The sequence below is a fragment of the Tigriopus californicus genome, chromosome 4, assembly GCF_007210705.1.
Source record: "Tigriopus californicus strain San Diego chromosome 4, Tcal_SD_v2.1, whole genome shotgun sequence".
In the NCBI taxonomy this organism is placed as follows: Eukaryota; Metazoa; Arthropoda; class Copepoda; order Harpacticoida; family Harpacticidae; genus Tigriopus; species Tigriopus californicus.
Genome location: NC_081443.1, coordinates 7,791,474 through 7,811,386, shown reverse-complemented (window position 1 = coordinate 7,811,386; position 19,913 = coordinate 7,791,474). Strand labels below are relative to the sequence as shown.

Here is a 19,913-nt window from a genome sequence, read left to right as displayed (position 1 = left end):
ATCAGAAACCCGTGAGTTAGCCTCCAAAGTTAACCCTGATTTTTCTTCCGTCAAACCAGGGTTGCTTTTTGCGTTACGATGGAATACGCGGGTACTTTCTCTTTCCACGTTTTCTGGCAAGCTTTGATTTGAAATGTGATTTGGTCCCAGCACTAATCTCTACTGTCAAGACTTTTAATCAAATCGTATTGCTTTAATGTGTAAGCATATGTACAGGCTACAGTCATGTAACAGAGTTATTTGAGGTTTATGATTTGTTATTCGTTTTACCGATATTTTGTAGAAATAAGCTCAATGTACAACTCAGGTTTTCGAAAAGTAGAAGGTGGACATTTTTTGATTGGAGAGCGGTTTCTATATCGTTTTTTGGTCTTCTTGGCTGAGAAGCGTTTATAACAGCAGTGCTGAAGACTTTCATTTTTACATCGCAATCATGTTATTTCATTTCAATAGTCGCCTTGCTCCCGAAATTTCTAGATCGAAAATCAAACTTTTAAGCTATGACTACTTTTGAGACTACAAAACAGCTTTCCAACCAGCGTTGCAAAGCTGAAAACCTGGTTGTTTATCTAAAGTCAGAATGTGGCACTTGACTTGCCATCACCTAGACAATATCTGACAATGATGAAATAAATTATATAAGGTTATCATCTGGAACTTGGTAAGCTGCCAGATTATTCCCAACACGAAAAACCATGTTACGTTGAAGATGCCCCACGACTTTTAAAAGTGGCATAGCAAATCGGTAGAAGATGTTTGGTTTTGTTTTTATCAATTCAAATATACGTGTAGCTTTGAGTTTAATTCAGTTCTTTATTTATGACCGTCTCACCAAGCACGATTTTGCTCAAAATTGGTCGGAATTGAAACGCAACCTCATGGACGGCTCACTGCGATCAGATGAGGAAAGGGTGGTAATCATCCACAAATAGGTCATATTATTCACCATGTCGTCGCTCGGATGCGGATCTTTCAAAGTTGTCGGCCAATTACTATTCTTCATTGCTTCAATTTAGTCCAGGGGAGAGTTGTTTCATGTTTTATTACGTCATAACAAATCACAGCGGGCTATTGTACGTTATAATGGGAAACAATACATCTGGCAATTCTGTTAAGTTTACGTTTCGAATGGTAAAGATTCGTAAATTGGAATGGCATTCTTCTTGGACAATGTAGACTTGATATGTTTGGAGGATTACTGTGCAATTTGGATTTCCATGATTCCCAGAGATATCAATTCAGGGACTCTCATATTCCCAGGATCCAGGAAGTTTCCACAAGATTATGAACGTTGAAACTGCATGATTAAACTCGTCAACAAGAATAGCAATTAGATTAACTATGTTTTCACTACATTTGCTTCTCTCTTTAGTCAAAATCATGTGGCAAAACGACATAGTTTTGAAGTGTTCCATCTGCTGTCATCCATGAACCATTCTTGAAACCAGGAACAAGCTTCTGACATGGTCCAAAGGTATTACGACAGTTTCATAGGGTTGCGTTGTCTCTGAGAGCAACTTATAGCATTTGCTCTCGAACAGGGTGTTTCAAGCACATATGCTCTGCTCCTTTGATAGGCAACCTGTTTCGAGTGTAATGATGAACCATTTGTGGCACAGACATGAAACGCTTGTTGAAATCACTTAATTGGAACTCCCGGGTCTGGGTATCTCGACGAATCTTCATGTGCATATAGCCTCGAGCACTCCTGTAATAGGATAAAAAATAAGCTTTTGATGTGTGAAAAGACATGTGGGGTAGACCTAAAAGTAAGACTGACTTGAGCGATAAAGCATATTCCTGTCGCGTTGAATCCAATGTTCGAACCAGATAGTTTCCTTCTGTCAGGGCTGTCAGTCTTTCCTCAGCTTCACTCTTGCTTATGGTTCCATGGAACCACCTGAAAAGCCACAAAGGGAGCTTTGAGCGTGTGATGATTGATCTATGCAAAATAGAAGTGAATTTTGCTTTCGACTTCAAAGGGAGTTTGAGGGAAATACTGCCTTGAATGTCAAGGCAAAGTCAAAACTTGACTCTAGAAAGGCACCTGTCATGGGGAGTGGAATAACTAAAATAACACTTTCGTTCCAAAAACTTGTAGTAACGTAAGATATTGGCAGATTCGGGAGTGGGAACTTACTCTTGTCTATCCAGGGGTAAATTAGGATCCACATCCTCGCAATCGTTGAGACCAAAAGGACTATTTGTTGCAAACATTAACGTCTTCAACGATGGATCTATTCCAAAGGAAAGTGTCATCTTTGGACGGGCTTTTCGCTCGGGAGTGCCTAGAAAAGAAAAAAAAATATCATTCTCATTAATGGCTCCATTTAGAGGAATGGTTTGGCCCAAATGTACCTCTGAATTGGTTATTGGCCAAATAGAACTCATCACCCGAGTCCTCGAAACCAGGAGGTGGAGGTGGAACAGGTTGAGGGAGGACCATGTTTTCGTTGCTACTTTGGCAAGAGGATGACTGCGAGTTCGAGACGATGTTAATGTTCCTGGTGGGTGGGTCAATGTTCATACTTTGAGGACGGGAACTGAGAAAATTGGGCTGTTGAGTCTTTTTCCTCAGCTTGGGCATGTCCCATGGAACATTGAGCAATTCCTTCATGTCTTTGAGATCTTGAGAGTCTAGGGAGATCCCACTGTCCGATCCCTGCAGTTCCAAGGTTCTGCGATGTTGGACGAAGTTGTTGAGATTCCTATTTGAGCCTCCTTGCCCTTGAAGCCTTCTTTTTAGTTTGGGTATGTCCCATGGGACGTCCAAAGCCTGTTGGATTCGCAACTCATTGTCGTTGGCGTTCTTTGAACCGGAGGACGCATCGTTATCGTTGAAGACATTGTTATTCAAGTGCTCTGAAGTCACTCTGCTTTCATTATCGATCACCGTGTTCGCTTCTATGCTGGATGGTGTGAGTGTGGAGGAGGGAGAAACTTTCGGCGTTTTATTATTACCGCCGGGGTCACACACCTCGGAATATTGTTCCTGGGACTTGTCCGAGATTGGTGATAAAACTTGGAACTTGGAACTCACTCCCCCAGTCACCAATTTGGGATGGCGCGAGTAGCCTAGATCCAAAGTGGGCTTGGAAGGAAAATTTTCAGAACTTTGCGAGCTCATGGAGCTCACGGCTCCACTCTCTGAGCTCATGAGACTTTGCACACCATCGGACGTGGTGCTTCGAAGGGATTCCAAGCTGGACATGGCCGAGGAGCATGAACTCTCACCACTACTAAAGAATTTTGACTTTGAACTTTGTTTAGTGGTCAGGTCCTGAATAGGCTTTGGAGCCATGACTAGAAGGTTCGGCCTGGAGCTGGCCTCCATGCCTCTCTTGACTAAACGTGACTGACCGGTCGAAAGGGCTGGAGGCATCTTTTGCTTTTGCGGGGTACTTTCCGCGCTACTCGAATCCTCACGATCAAGTTTTATTCGAGCCCTTAATGAGAGTGGAAGTTTAAACCGCAGAGATGAACTGGGGGATTTGGCTCCACTACTTGTCATGCAGACCTCATTGTTGGAAGATGAGTCGGCGGTACTTTGGATATCCAATTCTCGTTGCTGTTTCCTCAGCAAGTTCTGTGGGAGGCGGCTAAACTTGGCAGGCAGAGGGGCAGTATTGGGCGGAGTCTTTGTTTCTGACAACATATCCTTGGGTTTGGCACCCAAATCGGGTGGGGGCGTAAAACAGTCTCTCTTTGACGATGAGCGGACATTTTCTATCACAGCATGAACGACATATTGAGTTGACGAGGAGCTGCTCCTTTGAGAAACGCTTTCCTCAGAGGATTTGAGAAGCCTTGGGCCTCGTAGTGGCCTTGACTCGGGTTGGAAATGGTCCGTGAGGCCCGAAGCTGACCACGTGGGCGGTGTAGAGGGGGCACTTTTAGCTCCCATCCCCGTGTTTGGGTTGTACACCCAACTTGATGTGGCAGAATGCCCACTGACGGGTGAAGACGGGACACAATTATTGAAAGTGGTGGATCTGGACAAGCGGCTTTGAGCCACTGGACCTCGAGGATTAGCTCCTCGACTTCTGCCAAAGACATGACCTCCTTGGGCGAGGCTGCCATTGGTTGGCGATCCTTGAATGGACTGTGTCCCCGTCCATATCGATAAGCCCAGACCTCCATGACAAGTTCCAATCACAGAACCTGACAACGGGTTATGGACACGCTTGCCCGTAAGGCCAGTTCCAGATTCGGATCTGGATTTCCTTAAGGACGTTTCCCAGGCTGGTCCTTGGTTGATATGAGGCTTGCTGCGCAACACTGGATGGTTGGCTATTCGATCCACCTCATCCAGATCCTCGTTGCTTGAGCCATTTCCAACGAAGGCAGTTTCAATCAGACAACCCCGACTTCTATTCCTATACATCGTCAGCAGATTACATGATCATGTCCAATCCCATTCCATGAAATATTTAATGCGTTTCTCCGCCTTTGCACATAGCCCAGCATAACACTATCATCAATCACGATGTTTCTTCCCACTTTGGTCCCATCAGACTCGGTCTAAAGAACCGTCTTTTTATGTGCTTCTTTCATCCGAGCTCGGAGAATTTTTTCTCGATCCCAAATCCTGTAGCCTCCTTTGTCTTTTCCATCCCGACGTCTTCACACTTGTGACTACCAGTGAGTTCCGATCTGTCGAAGATGCAAACTTGGACCATTTCTCGTCTCCGTCAAAGCCATAAAGTCTTCTTTTGGTCTGATCTTCTGTTTTATGTGTTGGAGAATCTTCCTTGGCTTTCCAATCTCGAACCGTTATTTGTTTCCCTGTTAGTTCTTGTTGCTGTTGTTGTTGCCTTGATGTGGAACCAGTGAGTTCCGATCTGTCGAAGATGCAAACTTGGACCATTTCTCGTCTCCGTCAAAGCCATAAAGTCTTCTTTTGGCCTGATCTTCTGTTTTATGTGTTGGAGAATCTTCCTTGGCTTTCCAATCTCGAACCGTTATTTGTTTCCCTGTTAGTTCTTGTTGCTGTTGTTGTTGCCTTGATGTGGAACCAGAGTCCGACCGACCTGGTTGGAACAATCAACTGTGGAAAGTAACATCGAGAAGCGGAGGATTAGTCTCGAGAGATTCAGAGTTTACCACAGTGCTTCTTCATATCTAAAGGAGAACATCAACTCTACCAATAAGCAATGTGTATTCAGCAGCTATTTGTTCCATTCAGTTGCCTCTTTTCTCGGAGGCTCACTGAAGAAGGGATAAATGGATAGAAAGAGGGTAAATAATGCCCTCATTTGAGTTCTCCGTTGATATTAATATTTTCGCTTCCATCAAAATTGATCATTAGTCTTGTGTTGTGCTGCATGAAAAGTGGTTTGGTTACAACTCATCATGATTTTGTAAGAGTAGAAAAAAATATCCACTGGCAGTTTGCAGTTTACGCTTTGGGAAATTTGGGAATCAATTTATGAGATCACCAGGTGGTTTATAATTTTCATCTGTATTGGTTTGGTCTGCTCAGTACTTTATTAAACTCCTCTAGCTTTATTGTAGTTCTCCCTCATATTCAGTTAATTAACATCATTTTCTTTTTTGATCTAAATGTACGGTAATAGACAGAACTCAACCTGCTTGCTTTACAATCACAGCTATAAACATCAAAGACAGCTCAGGAGGGTGTCAAAATCTTTGTCAGTTTCTGAATACGATAAATGTAGTTTTTCGGTTCAAATTACTCTTCGACCCAACAATGAAACGAAAACTATTACGCCTAACTTGATCGAATAGATTGGCCAAATTTTGTTCAAGAATCTTAATTTTGGATGTTAGGTCACGCATTTCAAACTTTCATTTTGGCAAAAAATACGTGATCCGTTTTCATTCATTCTTGTAATTTCTGTTGGTCGTCCATGAATTTCAGAACTGATTGTGTTGCCAATTTTTTCCCAAATTGTTGAGATAAAGTTAGCACAACGGACGGATTAAAAGTATCATCATTTCCCAAATCTTTCATTTTTAACTGCTATAACCATCGTCAATAACATACAAACTCAAGTGAACGGCATTTAAATCCATTGTAAAATAACGATTAGACTTACATATTTCCAGGCCTTTCGACGGAAAGACTGTGATTTGACACAGCGTCAATCTTCTTAAAGTGCATCCAAATTAGTAAATAAGAAACAAGTATTTCAAAACAACATTTTGAAGTGAAAAAATCGCACCGTTCCTTACAATAGGCAAATCGGTAAATTTTTGATCATTGGGTTCAATTTGTGACCAGCATCTGTATGAAATGACTAGTCATGTTTTGGACAAATTGACGAAGGATCGTGTTATTGACGCATTTAACGCTTAGCCAAATGAAACAATCTCGCCGAGATCGTAACCTGACTCTCCCCACATTTATGCACTAGCGTTGTTGCTTATCTTACCAATTTTCCTTGAAATGCACTGTTCACGCGACGCCTCGATGGCAAATGGATTTTCAAATGACACCGAGTTCAACTCTTTCTGGAGCTTGTTCCCTTTCAAAAATTGCTCACAGAGAATCGTCCGTGGGCTCCCTAAGAAGCATTGATGTCGGCAGCTTTCATTGTGCACTGTTCATGGAGATCTTCTCTCAAGCCTTAGAAGATCCTTCTGCTACGTCTTTGTACGAGTACGTTTACTGGAGGAGAATTCGAGCGCATTTTTTAGGATTCCTTCCCGATCCTGTTCTCCTCTACCGGAGAATTCCTTCTGGTACCTCTGGTTGGTCCCCTTGTTTCTCACTCACCAGATGCAGAACAACCCGTCCAAGGGTCCAAGAGGAAGAAAGCCATAAGCGAAGAAACAGGTCCAGTGGCTGCTGGTGGTGGTGGTGGTGGTGGGGATGGATGGTGGTCGGTTAAGATGGAGGATGCCTGCCGTGAAGTTCCACCACCGACCAGGCAAAGCCGCAAGCTCGCTCTCTTCAAGTTGGCTTCAATGGATGGCTCAAGATCGTTGAATGTGGAACCCGTTCAGCAACGACGAAAGTCTGACTCACATGGACCACTCACCCTCCCGTCACGATGTGTACCTCCTCTTCCCTCCAAAAATTCCCCACATATGTACAGCAGACAAATGATGGTTGGCGAGCTTGATCTGATGCTGGCAAGGATGCTCAACGCCAATCGAACCTTGCCGGTCGTGGGTTTCGTTCTCGTGACGGTTTAACGACGGAATGGCTTGGAAAATTGGACTTGAGGAAGGCTGTGGTGTCCTCCCAAGTCGCAGCAGGATGAAGGCTGCCTCCCGATGAGTGCGTTCGTCATTACGAGGGGGATCTCCGTCGTCGTTCTATTTTGGAGCGTGCCACAGTGTGTGACGGACCCTCAGCGTTCTCGTGTTGAATCCGAGCATGGTCTCTATGTACACTCTATGTATGTATACTGGACCCGTGCTGGAGGCACAGAAGGGGATCTACTAAAGGAGAAAACGGCCAATCATATATGAAAAGGTCCCTTCTTCCTTGTCGGCGTTCTTTTACTGTTGTAGACTTGAGAGAGAAGGGAACCTCGTTGAAGCCACGAGCGATCTGGCCGTCAGTGGCAAGTTCGACGAGGACGGTGGTGACTCACCAATCTGAGGGAAACTACTTTGGGATAGAGAAAGAACACTCACTATCAGTGACAACTCGGGGGCTCTCCACTGCAGTACAGTCGGTGTTTTAGACAGTGGGTGGCTTGGCTCTTGAGGCACATAGCACGAGCAGCAGGCTGTTTGGAGGGTTCCCCTAGAGCTGTCGCGTTGACTTCAAGCTTCCCGAAGGGCGATGGTGTGACTCATACCAGTAGGGAAGACTGCAAATATTGTCAAATCCCGTTGAAAGAAGTGTACTTAATAGAAGTAGTGGCTCCTGATATGAAGTTAGGGTTTATTATTGAAGTGCAGGTTAGAGAATGAGATTGCTATCATTTGTACAGCTACGCAATAAAATTGTATTTTGAACATCCGAAGCGCCCCTCATGACTAGACGATCAAATCATTCCAACCTAATTTAAGATGTTGGTAAATGGAACTGTCGTAATGTTGAAGTCCATAGGTAGAACAGCAAAAGGAAGTCCTTTTTCAAATCGAATTGTAATATGCATTACCCATTATATATTGATCTTCATTGAGCGCTTTACGATTTACTCACAGACAACTTTGGCATGGATGTGCAACTCATCAGTACGTTCCATTCAATCTGAAGTATTTTATGATCATAACATTAAAAAAAAGATGGAAAAAGAAATTAAAAGCGGATTAAGAAACATTCTTTTTTGTACTGCAACCGTTTCAACAAATATAAACATGACTAATCTGGTATTTGACCAATTCATGGGAAAATACACTTTTCTTTCAAAATCTGACCTCTCGCTGCTATTCCACCCTGAAAGTATTCCTTGATCAATTCATGTTTTTGTTTTGCATTCGCTAGCAATGCGTGGCGAAGGCATCGGAAATATCGCATTGCTTATCAAAATAAGTCAAGACCTTCAAGGTTCTGAGGACAATCAGCCAACAGTTTCAGGTTTGTGACCTTACTCGCGTTTATTTTTGGTCTTGGGGTAAAGGGTCCACATTTTACGTTGTTCCTATGTCCCAAGATGGAACAAGCGAGCGACAAATATTGAGGTCCATAGTAAGCGATTCAGTAATTTGAGAGAGAGAAGGATGACTCATCGTCACCTTGACAAATGCATGAACGAGGTGCTGGTGGCAAAGCTAAAAAATACCCAAAGGAATAAATCGATACTGCAAAAGATCACGGTATCCTTTAAAATCTCCCTTAAATATGTAGTCCGTGGGGAGGAAAAATTTAGAATCATCCCTTGTTTTGCTCTGAATGATTATAGAGGATAGATCCGGTCCATTTGTTTGTGTGTTGTATACTAATTGATAGTTAATTTTACTTGGAAAATTAGTTGTTGACTGGGGTTTGCAATACATTTGTGGTGTGTGCTAATTCAAGTTCAAAGATCAAACATTGGTGACTCTTGACGAGACAGAAAATACCCCGTATCTATGTTCCAATCCGTTTTGACACGGGGCTCTCTTAGATATTTGTACCACTGGACTTGCCAAACGTTTATATCTGAAAATGCCTATGAGGCCTATTTCAACCACATCTCAATCTCTTGGTGAATAATATATTCATGGGGAGTTAGATCTTTCTTATGCTGTGTGCCCGTTGATCAGCTTTCAGCGCTTAAGATATCAGTTATGTAACATTGGATCTCTGTCCATTTCACTTCGTTTCCACAGCGTTCATTTCTCGGCAGAAAATAACACTTGTCAACTCTTCATTCCATATTCTCCAATTCAGGAGCAGAACCATTGCTTTCGAGGATATACTTGAAGAAGAATTTGGAATTTTTAGGCAAAGCACCAGCATTCTTGGCATTTACCATTTAGCTATTTTCTAACCAAGGTAAACAAAACACCCGAACTAAAAAAACTCCGAGAAAACAATGCTGCTATTATGTCGAGCGGAACTCGAGAGGATGGCACTAACCGGTTTTCTTCCTTATTCCGAGACCCATTTTTAAGAGCTATCGAGTACCTCATTTGTAAGTAGTCTAGAGGCCTGTTTTTTTAAAGCTTGTACCTCGGAGTTAGGGGCTTGGACATCAACCGGTATGAAGATACACTAGCCTAAGTGGTGAGCAGTTGCTCATTCTGGGTAACGTCCAAACCTTAACTCAGAGAGCTTTCTTACTTACAGCTTTTAGTCGGTTGACCTCCTCCAATGGTAAAATTACGACAAAGTCCGTAAGTTGAGGGGCAAATTCAAATATCATGGAAGTTATCCCAATAGATGTCACTCCACAGTCAATTGATCTATGTGAAAATTCTTCCAGAGGTAAGGCATAAAAGTTGTAGGTAGCTGTGCAGGCAAATTATACCGGAAGGCTACCCTCTTCCAAACAGATAGTCTTAGGGTTACTAGTGAGTGCTGCATTGGAATGGCAGGAGGATATTTAGATTCAATCCCGACTGATTACCACCCTCCAATCTGACTTTTTCTTAAATACTATTTTATTTCAAGTTGCCTTCCCATAAGAATCGTTATCAACTTGCACCAGGGACCATGAGGCGGCCAATGAGTGGGAATACTCTATAAAAGAATTCCTGTTACGAGAGATGATTATTGGCTCTTTTACAGATCAACTATACACATTTCTAGCTATAATCAATCAAGTCAACCAATTTCAGATGAACAAAACCTCAAGTCAACTATGCTCTGACTCGACATACAATCTTCAAGATTTGAAGTTGTCTTGAAATTTGCTGGTGGAGTGTGTAACTAAAGTTGGCCCTGAAAATTGATTTCCACATGTAAAGCGCAAAGCAGACCTGTGTATTTAAATAGGTTCATATCTTTATGAACTCCATTTTTCGTTGGACTACTTATAGAAGACGACTTTTGAGTTCCCCTCTAAGGACTATCATCAAAGAACCTAGCAGTACAGCTAACCACCCGAAATAAAGGTGCTCAATATCGTCTTTACGTGCGAGCAAACAGCTATAAAAACGAGCCCCGGTTCAGCTCTTTGGCACAACCGAATCGTCAAACTTCAGCAATTTCTGCTTGAGGTGAAAACAACATTTTTTTTTGTTGGAGTATAGAGAAGGTAAACTCTGTATGAAGCCTAATTTGGAATTGTATATCAACTGCTAAATTTGTCAATTTCCTCGATGACCTCGAACCCATCCCGTATGTTCCTACTTGAGTACAGAGAAATTCTTCACTCCCCGGACAACCCGACACAGATCTAACTATTCAACTCGAGGGACAACCCGAACCAATTAGAGAGCACTCTTTCCATTCATTATAAAAATAACCCCAAAAGAAATATAATCATGCAACTGATTGATGTATGTACGTATTTGGGGCTATCTATTTTCAAAAAAATATTGTTTTGAGAAAGGTAATATTTCAAAGTTGTTTAAAAGTTAAAAGTATTTCTGAAACCTCTGCCATTTCTTTCAACTTTTAACTCGTCTCGGAGATTCTTTCAGAGTTGGACGGCTTCAGGGACGAAGCATTATTTTTAGTTTATCGATCTGGTTGCCGTTGAACCAGATTTCTTGAACTTCATTTTTTTTAGAGGTGACCAGAATGTTGCATTGTTTTGCTCGATATGTGCCAAACAACATTTCCTTGCACACCATTTGATGCCTTGAGACAAAATGTAAGGTATCCATCTCAATTTTTTTGAATTTTGTCCACTTCTCATTTGAAAATTCATTTGGTTGTTATGTCTTATTGCCCACGAGTTCCCTAGATTCCGATTTATCAATATTATTGCTATAGTGATACGCTCCTTCGATTAATCGATTTTTTTACTTTTCTAGCAGTCTGATAGAGATTGCTCTTGTGGGCGACCTTAATCTGACATCATGCATGGTCAAAGACTTGGGAAAGGCACGGGGAAAGGCCAGCCGTACAAGGGACATTTTACGTCATCGAAGTGCAACTATTGTCTCTTGTAGCATTGGTTAAGTAATTAACCGAAAGAGCTGAGATTTCTGTGCTGAATCAGCAAACTGCTTAGCTCGTATATAATGCCCCTAGAATACTCTACAGGCGATAATGTGTTATCTTAATGGAACATTGAATGGAACAAAATTTAAGATAAAATACTGATGCTGTTGTCTTTGCTTCATTAAACGGTGCCATTATGCGATTATGATTGCCAGAGAGTGAAATTATATTCTTTAAGATATATGTAGAATGTTTCATGTACACGTTTAATCAAGATTGACTTTTTGATTATAACTTGATTATTACTTGCAGAGCATTTCCTTGTTGAGGAAGACTCATTCTGGGTTTTTGAGTTTCTCCACTTGTCAACAAATGAACAATTCTACCAAAATATATCTTGGATTAATTCCACAACATTAATATTTAGGACACGCATTTTTAGGTCAAAGCGTGTTCTTAAAATGATCCACTTGTTTTTGACATTCTTAGCCCTCAATAGAAGGGCTAATACAAATAAAATTGAAAAATTAGAGATAATATGAAAAGTAAGTTTAACAGGATTTCCCATTGACTACATTACCTACTTCTTTCTGGCTGGCAGTCACGGAACTTTTCGCAATTACATGAAAGTTGATCTGACTATTTTTGAAGACATTAGGCTCCAGCTTTCAAACGGCGAAGAGAACCATTGTGAGAACAATACTTCTTTTTTACATTCATGACTTATTTTACCATCTTAACACTCAATGTTGGAAAGCGGGCACTCTACCTGCAAGCAACGTCTGTTAGCCTTGTTCTAAATGGGCATAAAAATCAGCATCTACCTTTTCAACTTACTTTCAATTATGATTGAAAGCGAAGAAACGGTTTTCTCACTGGCCCAATTTTTCTTTCAAATTTTTCTTTCTTCCTTGATCAATTGTGTCCGAAAATGCAAAACTTGAAAATTCTGACGTATGTACAAAACTACTTTTTTTATTGGTTTTTTATTGTTAGGCATTGCTCATTGATAAAGCTAAAAGTAAAATAAGCTATCAAGGCCATTGTCAAAAACTTTTTATGTCTCAAAAAGCAATTTCTGTACTTCTTTCTCCCACTACAGAATTCAGACAAAAGGCAGACTCAAATACCTTGCCAAGCGTAAGTTTAGCAACAAGCGGTTCATAGCTGGAATAGCTTACGGAATGATGTCGTGTTCCAATAAGTGAATGCACTTTATATTTAAGAACTTTATTATCGATTATGGGGATGGTCTGTCTCGCAGGACGGACAAGAAGCGAATGAAATCGGAGAGAAATCGAACAAAGGAAATGGTAAAAGATAAATGAGTATTAGAGGGAAGAAACATGTTGGTTGTCTCGCAACCTAAATTCATGAATACACTATCTTACTTACGCAAAATATATATATATATATATAAATTAGACTTATAAGGGTCCTAATACGATCTTTTGCACCTGGGCCATCTTATAAAAACCTCTCACGTTTTCAATCCTTTTCAAAGCCTAAGGTATGGTGCAATGACACATCGATTGCATAAGCAAAGTCAACAAAAAAGAAACAAAACAACACTTTTTCCTGCATTAAAAATTCAGCTTTTTCACCTCAAACAGTAAAACTTGTCAATGAAAACGCACTTACTAGTACTTTATTAAAAAGCTCATAATCTGTTGCTTGCACTTTGGTTTGAATAACATTTATTGTTTAATTTTTCAAGCCGGTGTTTGGCTAGTTATTGGTATGGCTTCAACTTTGTGATGCTAAGTATAATTGTTCATAATAGTGTATAAGAAATAATCAACATAATAGATGATATCATGTCAAAAAAAAATTCATCGCTTATCAATGGCAATTGTAAATGCAATTTAAAGACAGGTTTGGCATTCAGTCAGCATTGATCGTTGTCGGGCGTTGCGTCAGCTCAGGTGTTATGTTGTTGAAAAGACAAGGCAATGATGTCACGATGTACTTTTGAGGTAAGTAACTTACCTATGGGTCGGAACATCTTTTTCAATTAAAATGCTCTAGAACTAGAGTTGTCCTCTATTAATATGAAGTTATAATTTCAAGAAAGTACAAGAATGTGTCCAAGGCAATGAAACTAAATTTCGTACAAGCACTGCTATATTTTCATTTGACGTTGGACTTGATCAGTGCGAAACAACGATTCATTGACGGGGGATCCGCCGATAGCAGGAAGGTCTCGAATTGCAAATCTAGGGAGGTAAATTCCCTCTCATTCAATATAGACGTATAAATGCAACAATGTGTAGTGAAAGATTCGTCAGTTTAGTCTTGAACAGGAAGGAGACAACAATGTCACTACAAGTGGTTTTTCAAAACTCGTGCTTAGCTTTGGCTATAAGCATTAATTACCGAAAAAGCTTTAAGTGCAATGTGGCCAATATCTCGCTCATCAGCATGCTCGTAGTATTATCAATGTTTCGAAAACATCAATTTGTCATACCAGCTTTCATGTTGACTTGGGTTTTCGTGATGAAAATGTCGTCGACGAAACATTTTCCGCTTCAAAACATGAATAAAAGTGACTTCATAAATCTCATGGTGAATCTTGGTTCGTTACATCTCTATCAAAGTATATTGGTAGATCTCAAAGTCAAGTTCGTTGTCGGATTTGTTGCTCATTTGGTTCAAATGTTCCGCAACCCTGAGATCCTAAGAAACATACTCAGACCCATCCGACTAACTTTGGGACCAAGTGGAATCTTCTTGACTCTGGCTTGTGCTTGGAACGTGTTTTTTGTCTCATCTGAAGCTTCGATGACTCTAAAGATGGTGGCGGCTACTCAAATATTTAGCTCCACATTGGGTGGAGTACTCCTTCGACCAGACAACATGGAACTCCTGAGTATTTTCACAACGCAAGTGCCCGAATTTGGCCGAAGGAAGCTAATTCATGTTTTGGCCAATACTTACTCCATGATGATGACACTTATCATTTTATGTGCCTTGTAGTAAAAACGGCAAATCAACATTGTCAAAGACACTTGTCAAAGATACTTATGATCTGCTCATGTCATATATACTAAGTTACAGTATCAATTGATCTCACATAATTGCTCCAGAAGCATAGATTTTAATATCATGTGAAAAAATAAAGAGAAATGTGATTTATTTGAGTGAGTTCATTTCTTCATTCGATCTTCTCTTCTGCTCAGATAGTGCATGAACTATTAAGATATGGGCAGAGTCTCCAAGGATGAGAATACGTAAGCGCTTCCAAGTCGAATGAGGCAGTCTAAAATCGGCACAGCACTAGCTGCAAGTGGCAAAATCCATTTTCGTACTCAAAGGTAATAATTTAGTGCAGTAACAAAGAACACTACACACCACAAAGATAGCCACCGAAGAAACGCTTGTTCCTAAAGTTTGGCATGCAAAAATAGTTGGACCGTACTCCAGTTGTCCTAGTCCATTACTGACTAGTCAATAACATTTGTTGAATCACACAATTCTTTCAGGAGACAAAACATGCAATATGGGGACATTCTAGATGGGGGTTACACAAGTAAGAACATTTGGTCATGACCCCATCAACGATTCCAAAAGCGTCACGATTAGCCATTAATATTGGCAAAAATTCGCAGTTTTTAACAGAAAGATTTTTACTATGTGATGAACTTGTTGAAATTGATAAGGTGATGAGCTTACTTGATGTCTTGCGAATTCCATGCTGTTACGTTAACTGCCCTTCTAGCTCAATTTACAATAAGGACCCTTATTTGCAACGTCACACGGACCAAAGAAAACGGGAAGAGGCACGGTAGATTGATAAATAAACTGCTCATTCCTTGCTTGAACGCAATTTCTTTTCCGGACATTATGTGACCCGAGGCACTAATTGAAAAGAAGATTTTGACAGAATTACTCAAAGACAACACAAACGCATTAAAATTCAATAAAAAGGAATTGGCCCAATCGGCCCTGTATTTGGTAGAGGCTGAATGACGAAGCGCCCTCTGGAGTGCAGGACGTCAAACATATTTCGTGCAGCGTAAGGGGCTATAAGGACCCTTATTTACAACGTCACACAGACCAAAAAAACGGAAAAAGGCACGGTAGATTGATAAATAAACTGCTCATGCCTTGCCTTGAACGCAGTTTCTTTTCCGGACATTATGTGACTCAAGGCACTAATTATGAATAGGATTTTAGTAGAATTAGCCAAAAACTACATAAATGCATAATGATTAAGTAAAAAAGGAGTTGGCCCAATCAACCCTTTATGGGGTAGATGCTGAGCGACAAAGCGCCCTCTGAAGTGCAGAACGTAAAACATATTTCGTGCAGCATAAGAGGGTTATAGGTTATGTGTCAAGCCAGGCTTGCGCGACGCCTGAAGAACAGACAATTGATGGGTTGGCAACCCCTGAGGCCTTGTGTGCCCCAAACAATCCGAATGTTGAGTCTTGGGAGTCCAATGGGCCTGGCAGGCCTTGCAGGCCTAGTGAGACATTGTCTATTTTGGTCCAGTTTGAGAGAGATTGTCAGACCAATCCCAAAGATGTGAAAATACCCTATGAAAAGATTTTCCTTAATTCATTTATTATTCAGTACTGTTAAAATGCTATGAAATGAAATTAAGTGATAGCCCCCATACGCTTCACTAAATATGGTTTACGTTCTACACTTCAGATGGCGCTTTGTGAGTCAGCCTATACCAAATGAAGGGCCGATTGGGCCGATTCCTCCTTGTTGAATTATAATGCATTTGTGTTGCTTATGGCTAATTCTTTCAAAATCTATATCTATAATATATATTGTGTAATGTATAGATTAGTAACCTGGGTCACATAATGTCCAGAAAAGAAATCACTTTCATGGCACAAGACGAGCAGTTTATTTAGCAAATTTACCATTCATCTTTCTGTTTTGCTTGGGCTTTCGGACGTTGCAAATAAGGGTCCATATCGACTTTCAAAATGCATACAAGGTTGTCATCTCCCAAGAAATATGTTCAAAAGAGCAGATGATGCTCTGAAGCAAGAGGCCAAATATAGCATTGTATTTGAATGGGTACCATACTTTACTAGAGCTTTGAAATGGTTTGGAAATAACTAGAAAGTGCAGATGTTTATCCTTACATCAAATCTTAAGCTCTGACAATGCCACAAAGAGATCTCAAAATAAAGTTTGGAGAATCAAAATGCAGACTTATGATTTAGAAACGGACACCCTGTGAATGACAAGAGCTAGAGAGAAAAAGAAAGGAGAAAGAGAGGGAGAAGGCAAGTGCCCATGTACTCGCGGGTCAACTTGCCCTAGGTGACGATAATCAGATGAGTACTTGTGTACTGAGCATCATCTCCAGTCTTACGCTCTTGAGCCGGTAGAGGGCGATTTCTAAAGTCTATTGGTTAACATTTGTTTGGGGGACTGAAGTTCAGCGCACCCTGATGTTCTTGGTCAAGGGAAAGGAAAATATCATTTATTTGCTTTCATCATTTTCTTGAATGAGAAGCAACTAAAATGAAAATGTCGATTCTACATTGCGTTCATGTCAAAAGATCGGATTTGAAAGAGATTTGCACGTGGAGCAGAAATCAAAGGACGTTAGAAATAAGCAACTGGTTTTGTTCAGTGTGGATGGTCTGAACTATCGAAAGAAGAAAACCGGTTAACAAAAATCATCTCGAATTTCAATTGTACGTAATGCAGCAGCTCTGCGTACAAATCAAGTCCGATCCCTCATTTTATTTGTTTGTTACGGAGTCAGACGGCAGCTAGCTCTTTCGGCCTGCCATCTCTTTCGGCCTACCATCTAATGATGGGTACCCCAATTCAGGGATATTCCCGCTCCGTTATCACGTCCATCATTAATTCTTACCTCACCGTTGGGAATGGCCGCAGTTTCGTTCATCTTATTTTTTTTTGAGGACTTTCTTACCGCTACTGGGATTGGAATCCTAGCACTTCAAGACGAAAAATGCATTCAGTTTACTTAACTTTTATTTTCACGTATCATTTGATCAACCAACGCATTAGAGTTGAGAGATCTAGCTAGCCCTTGAATGTTGAGTTTAAACAAAGAAGAAAGAAGAGAGCTGAACTTTCATTGTTCGAACTACTCTAGATTCTCAAAGGCTTGAAGGTGCTCTCAAAACGCACATTAAGCCTCTACAGTCACTAGAGTTGACCCTAGAACCAGGATTGGGACAAAGCTGTTAAATCAGCAACTCGTGGAGTAATTAAAAAAATTGCAACGAAGCTTGGATTCAGCTAACCCGGAATCGAAGCATGGATTGTGAAGGAGAAAGCGAGGGTTCTACCATTGCGCCATGGCTGTTGGACACCTGATGTTAATTAAAAGACATTATAAATTGTTGCATGAAAAATATCACATTTGGCATGCCGCCACAAAAGGTCTACAAGATAGCAATATCACGGGTTGATTTTATGATTTATTGAGAAAATAATGCAATGCAGCGCTAATGTTGCTTGGCTCGTGAGAATGTTTTCGCTTTTGGGTAAATTTTCGTCATAATGATACTACAAAAATGTTGAAGCATAGAGCATTGCAAATGATACCAGCATGATACTAAACGTTAAAGCAATGCTAGTGAGAATTAAGTGCTGATGCATTTGAAAGTAGAACATAAGCATTAAAAATTCCCTCCTGACGAACATGAATGGGTCTAAAGTTTCGCGATCCGTTGAGGTTTCAAGATTGATGAATCACTCTGATGTAGAAATAACAAAATAAGCTTTTGTTTGGTTAGTAGTATTTATGATTAACTTGTAAGCATTTTATTGCAATAATGTGAATTGGTCTTAAAAATTTGGCTCGGCTCCGACTTGTCATGGACATTTCTTTTGACATGAGTGATCAAGATAAATCAAGCATTCAACTCGAAGCTCTGCCGTTTGTTTCGCCAAGGTTGGCCGCAATCTCCAGCAATTTCAAACGTGCACTACTCAACAACTTGGTCCTGTCTTTTTGGGCAGCACCTTGAATGTTCACTTCAAAAGCCCTTTCAAAGCCCACCATATGAAATATGTCCTTCAGGTAAGGTCCCAAGAAGTCCGGACGGCTCCCATCACGATAAGTTCCACCGCAAGATGTCACTATAACCAAAGATTTCCCTGACGTTACCGGTCGAAGTGGTTTCTCTAAGAAATTGATCCCCGGTTGAATTGAAATGTCAATGTACTGTTTCAATATATACGGCACAGAAAAGTTCCACATGGGCGTTCCTATGACTAAAATGTCGGTTCGATTGAGCTCATCGGCCATATCTAAAACGGGTTGGAACAGGGCTTTATCATCCGGTGTGCCCTCGTTATGGATCAATCTCATTTTGGCCGTAACATGGTCCAATCCATAAGGGATGAGTTTGCTTTGGAGGAGATTTCGCTCTTGAAGCTCATATGGGAATGACAACTGGGGCCAAAACTCTTGCATCGATTGAGCAATCAGAGATTTGGGCCCATGAGATGCATTCAAATACAAGATAGACACAGGGCTACTGGAATCACCGTGGTTATGAGAGGTCACTTTTTCGTCTTTGTTCCAATTTTCAAGTTGTCCATCAAACATGGAATCAGCACGGGTGCTTTTTCTCAATAATGAATACTGAACATGTCGTCTCACGAATAATTGCCGTCGAATCAAGGCCATTGTAAAGAATTCAGTTACTCCAACAATATCTACAGTATGTATGTAAGAGTTTGAGTTTGAGTTGGAGTATGGCAGGAAGTGTTGACAAAACTATTTTGTGTAATGACCGCTAGAGGCCGATATGTTACTGCCAAGTTACGAAAGTTGCACCTTGAATCAGGCGGTTCCTAGCGGGAAATTCTGGAAACCCATAGAAAAACAAAACAACCACTCACCAAACGTTGTGATTGTGGCTTGAAATTCTGGAATTACTGGATTCAAAGCCTGAAGAACACGTCCACAGGTAAGAATAATAATAACAACAACAACAACAACTAGGATTAAAATAATGACAGGAAAACAGTGTCTGGAATGTGGCGAATATGATATTTGAACATCTTGGTTGGTTGTAAATGTACCATTTGCCGCATTAAAGTCAGTCTTGTCACAAAAGGCTAAACACTTAAATGACTCATTGCTTCTAGAAATAATCAGCCTCAAGGCTGGTTAACTTTATGGTCGTTAAAAAGTGAACTTTGAGATGACAGCTGTCAAGCTGCTCTACATACTCTAGCGTTATTCACGGAGACTTTAGAGCAACGACGATTGGGCGCGCTTGTTCAGGGCACAAGTCTCTCATCATCACTCATGGACCTGTCTGAGGCCAATTTGGCAGTTTGCCTCAAAATATTGAATGATTAATAATGATTGGACATTAGTCCAAACGGGTTAGATAATATGATTCCGGATTTGAATGGATTCAGGAAACAAGTATGAGTGTGTGATGCTTTTATTGATCATAGAGTCCTTTATCTTGTTTGCTTTGTCCCACCAGTA

At 40.7% G+C, this 19,913-nt stretch overlaps 2 protein-coding genes and 1 long non-coding RNA gene across 3 annotated transcripts; all 3 read right to left on the bottom strand.

The window, feature by feature from the left end:
* Positions 1-1,023: 1,023 nt before the first annotated feature.
* Positions 1,024-4,824, bottom strand: LOC131878798 (uncharacterized). Its single transcript, XM_059224923.1, has 4 exons — positions 2,359-4,824; positions 2,141-2,288; positions 1,781-1,900; positions 1,024-1,708 (listed from the first exon to the last, which is right to left on the bottom strand). Exons 1-4 carry the CDS (start codon positions 4,382-4,384, stop codon positions 1,519-1,521), a joined length of 2,484 nt encoding a protein of 827 aa, XP_059080906.1. The 5' UTR covers positions 4,385-4,824; the 3' UTR covers positions 1,024-1,518.
* A 7-nt stretch (positions 4,825-4,831) lies between these two features.
* Positions 4,832-7,665, bottom strand: LOC131878804 (uncharacterized). Its single transcript, XR_009373067.1, has 3 exons — positions 7,475-7,665; positions 6,740-7,410; positions 4,832-5,047 (listed from the first exon to the last, which is right to left on the bottom strand). It is a non-coding gene; the product is annotated as an uncharacterized LOC131878804 (long non-coding RNA).
* A 10,538-nt stretch (positions 7,666-18,203) lies between these two features.
* LOC131878803 (FMN-dependent NADH:quinone oxidoreductase-like) lies at positions 18,204-19,196 on the bottom strand. Its single transcript, XM_059224932.1, has one exon. The coding sequence runs from the start codon at positions 19,095-19,097 to the stop codon at positions 18,324-18,326; it is 774 nt and encodes a 257-aa protein (XP_059080915.1). The 5' UTR covers positions 19,098-19,196; the 3' UTR covers positions 18,204-18,323.
* Positions 19,197-19,913: the final 717 nt, after the last annotated feature.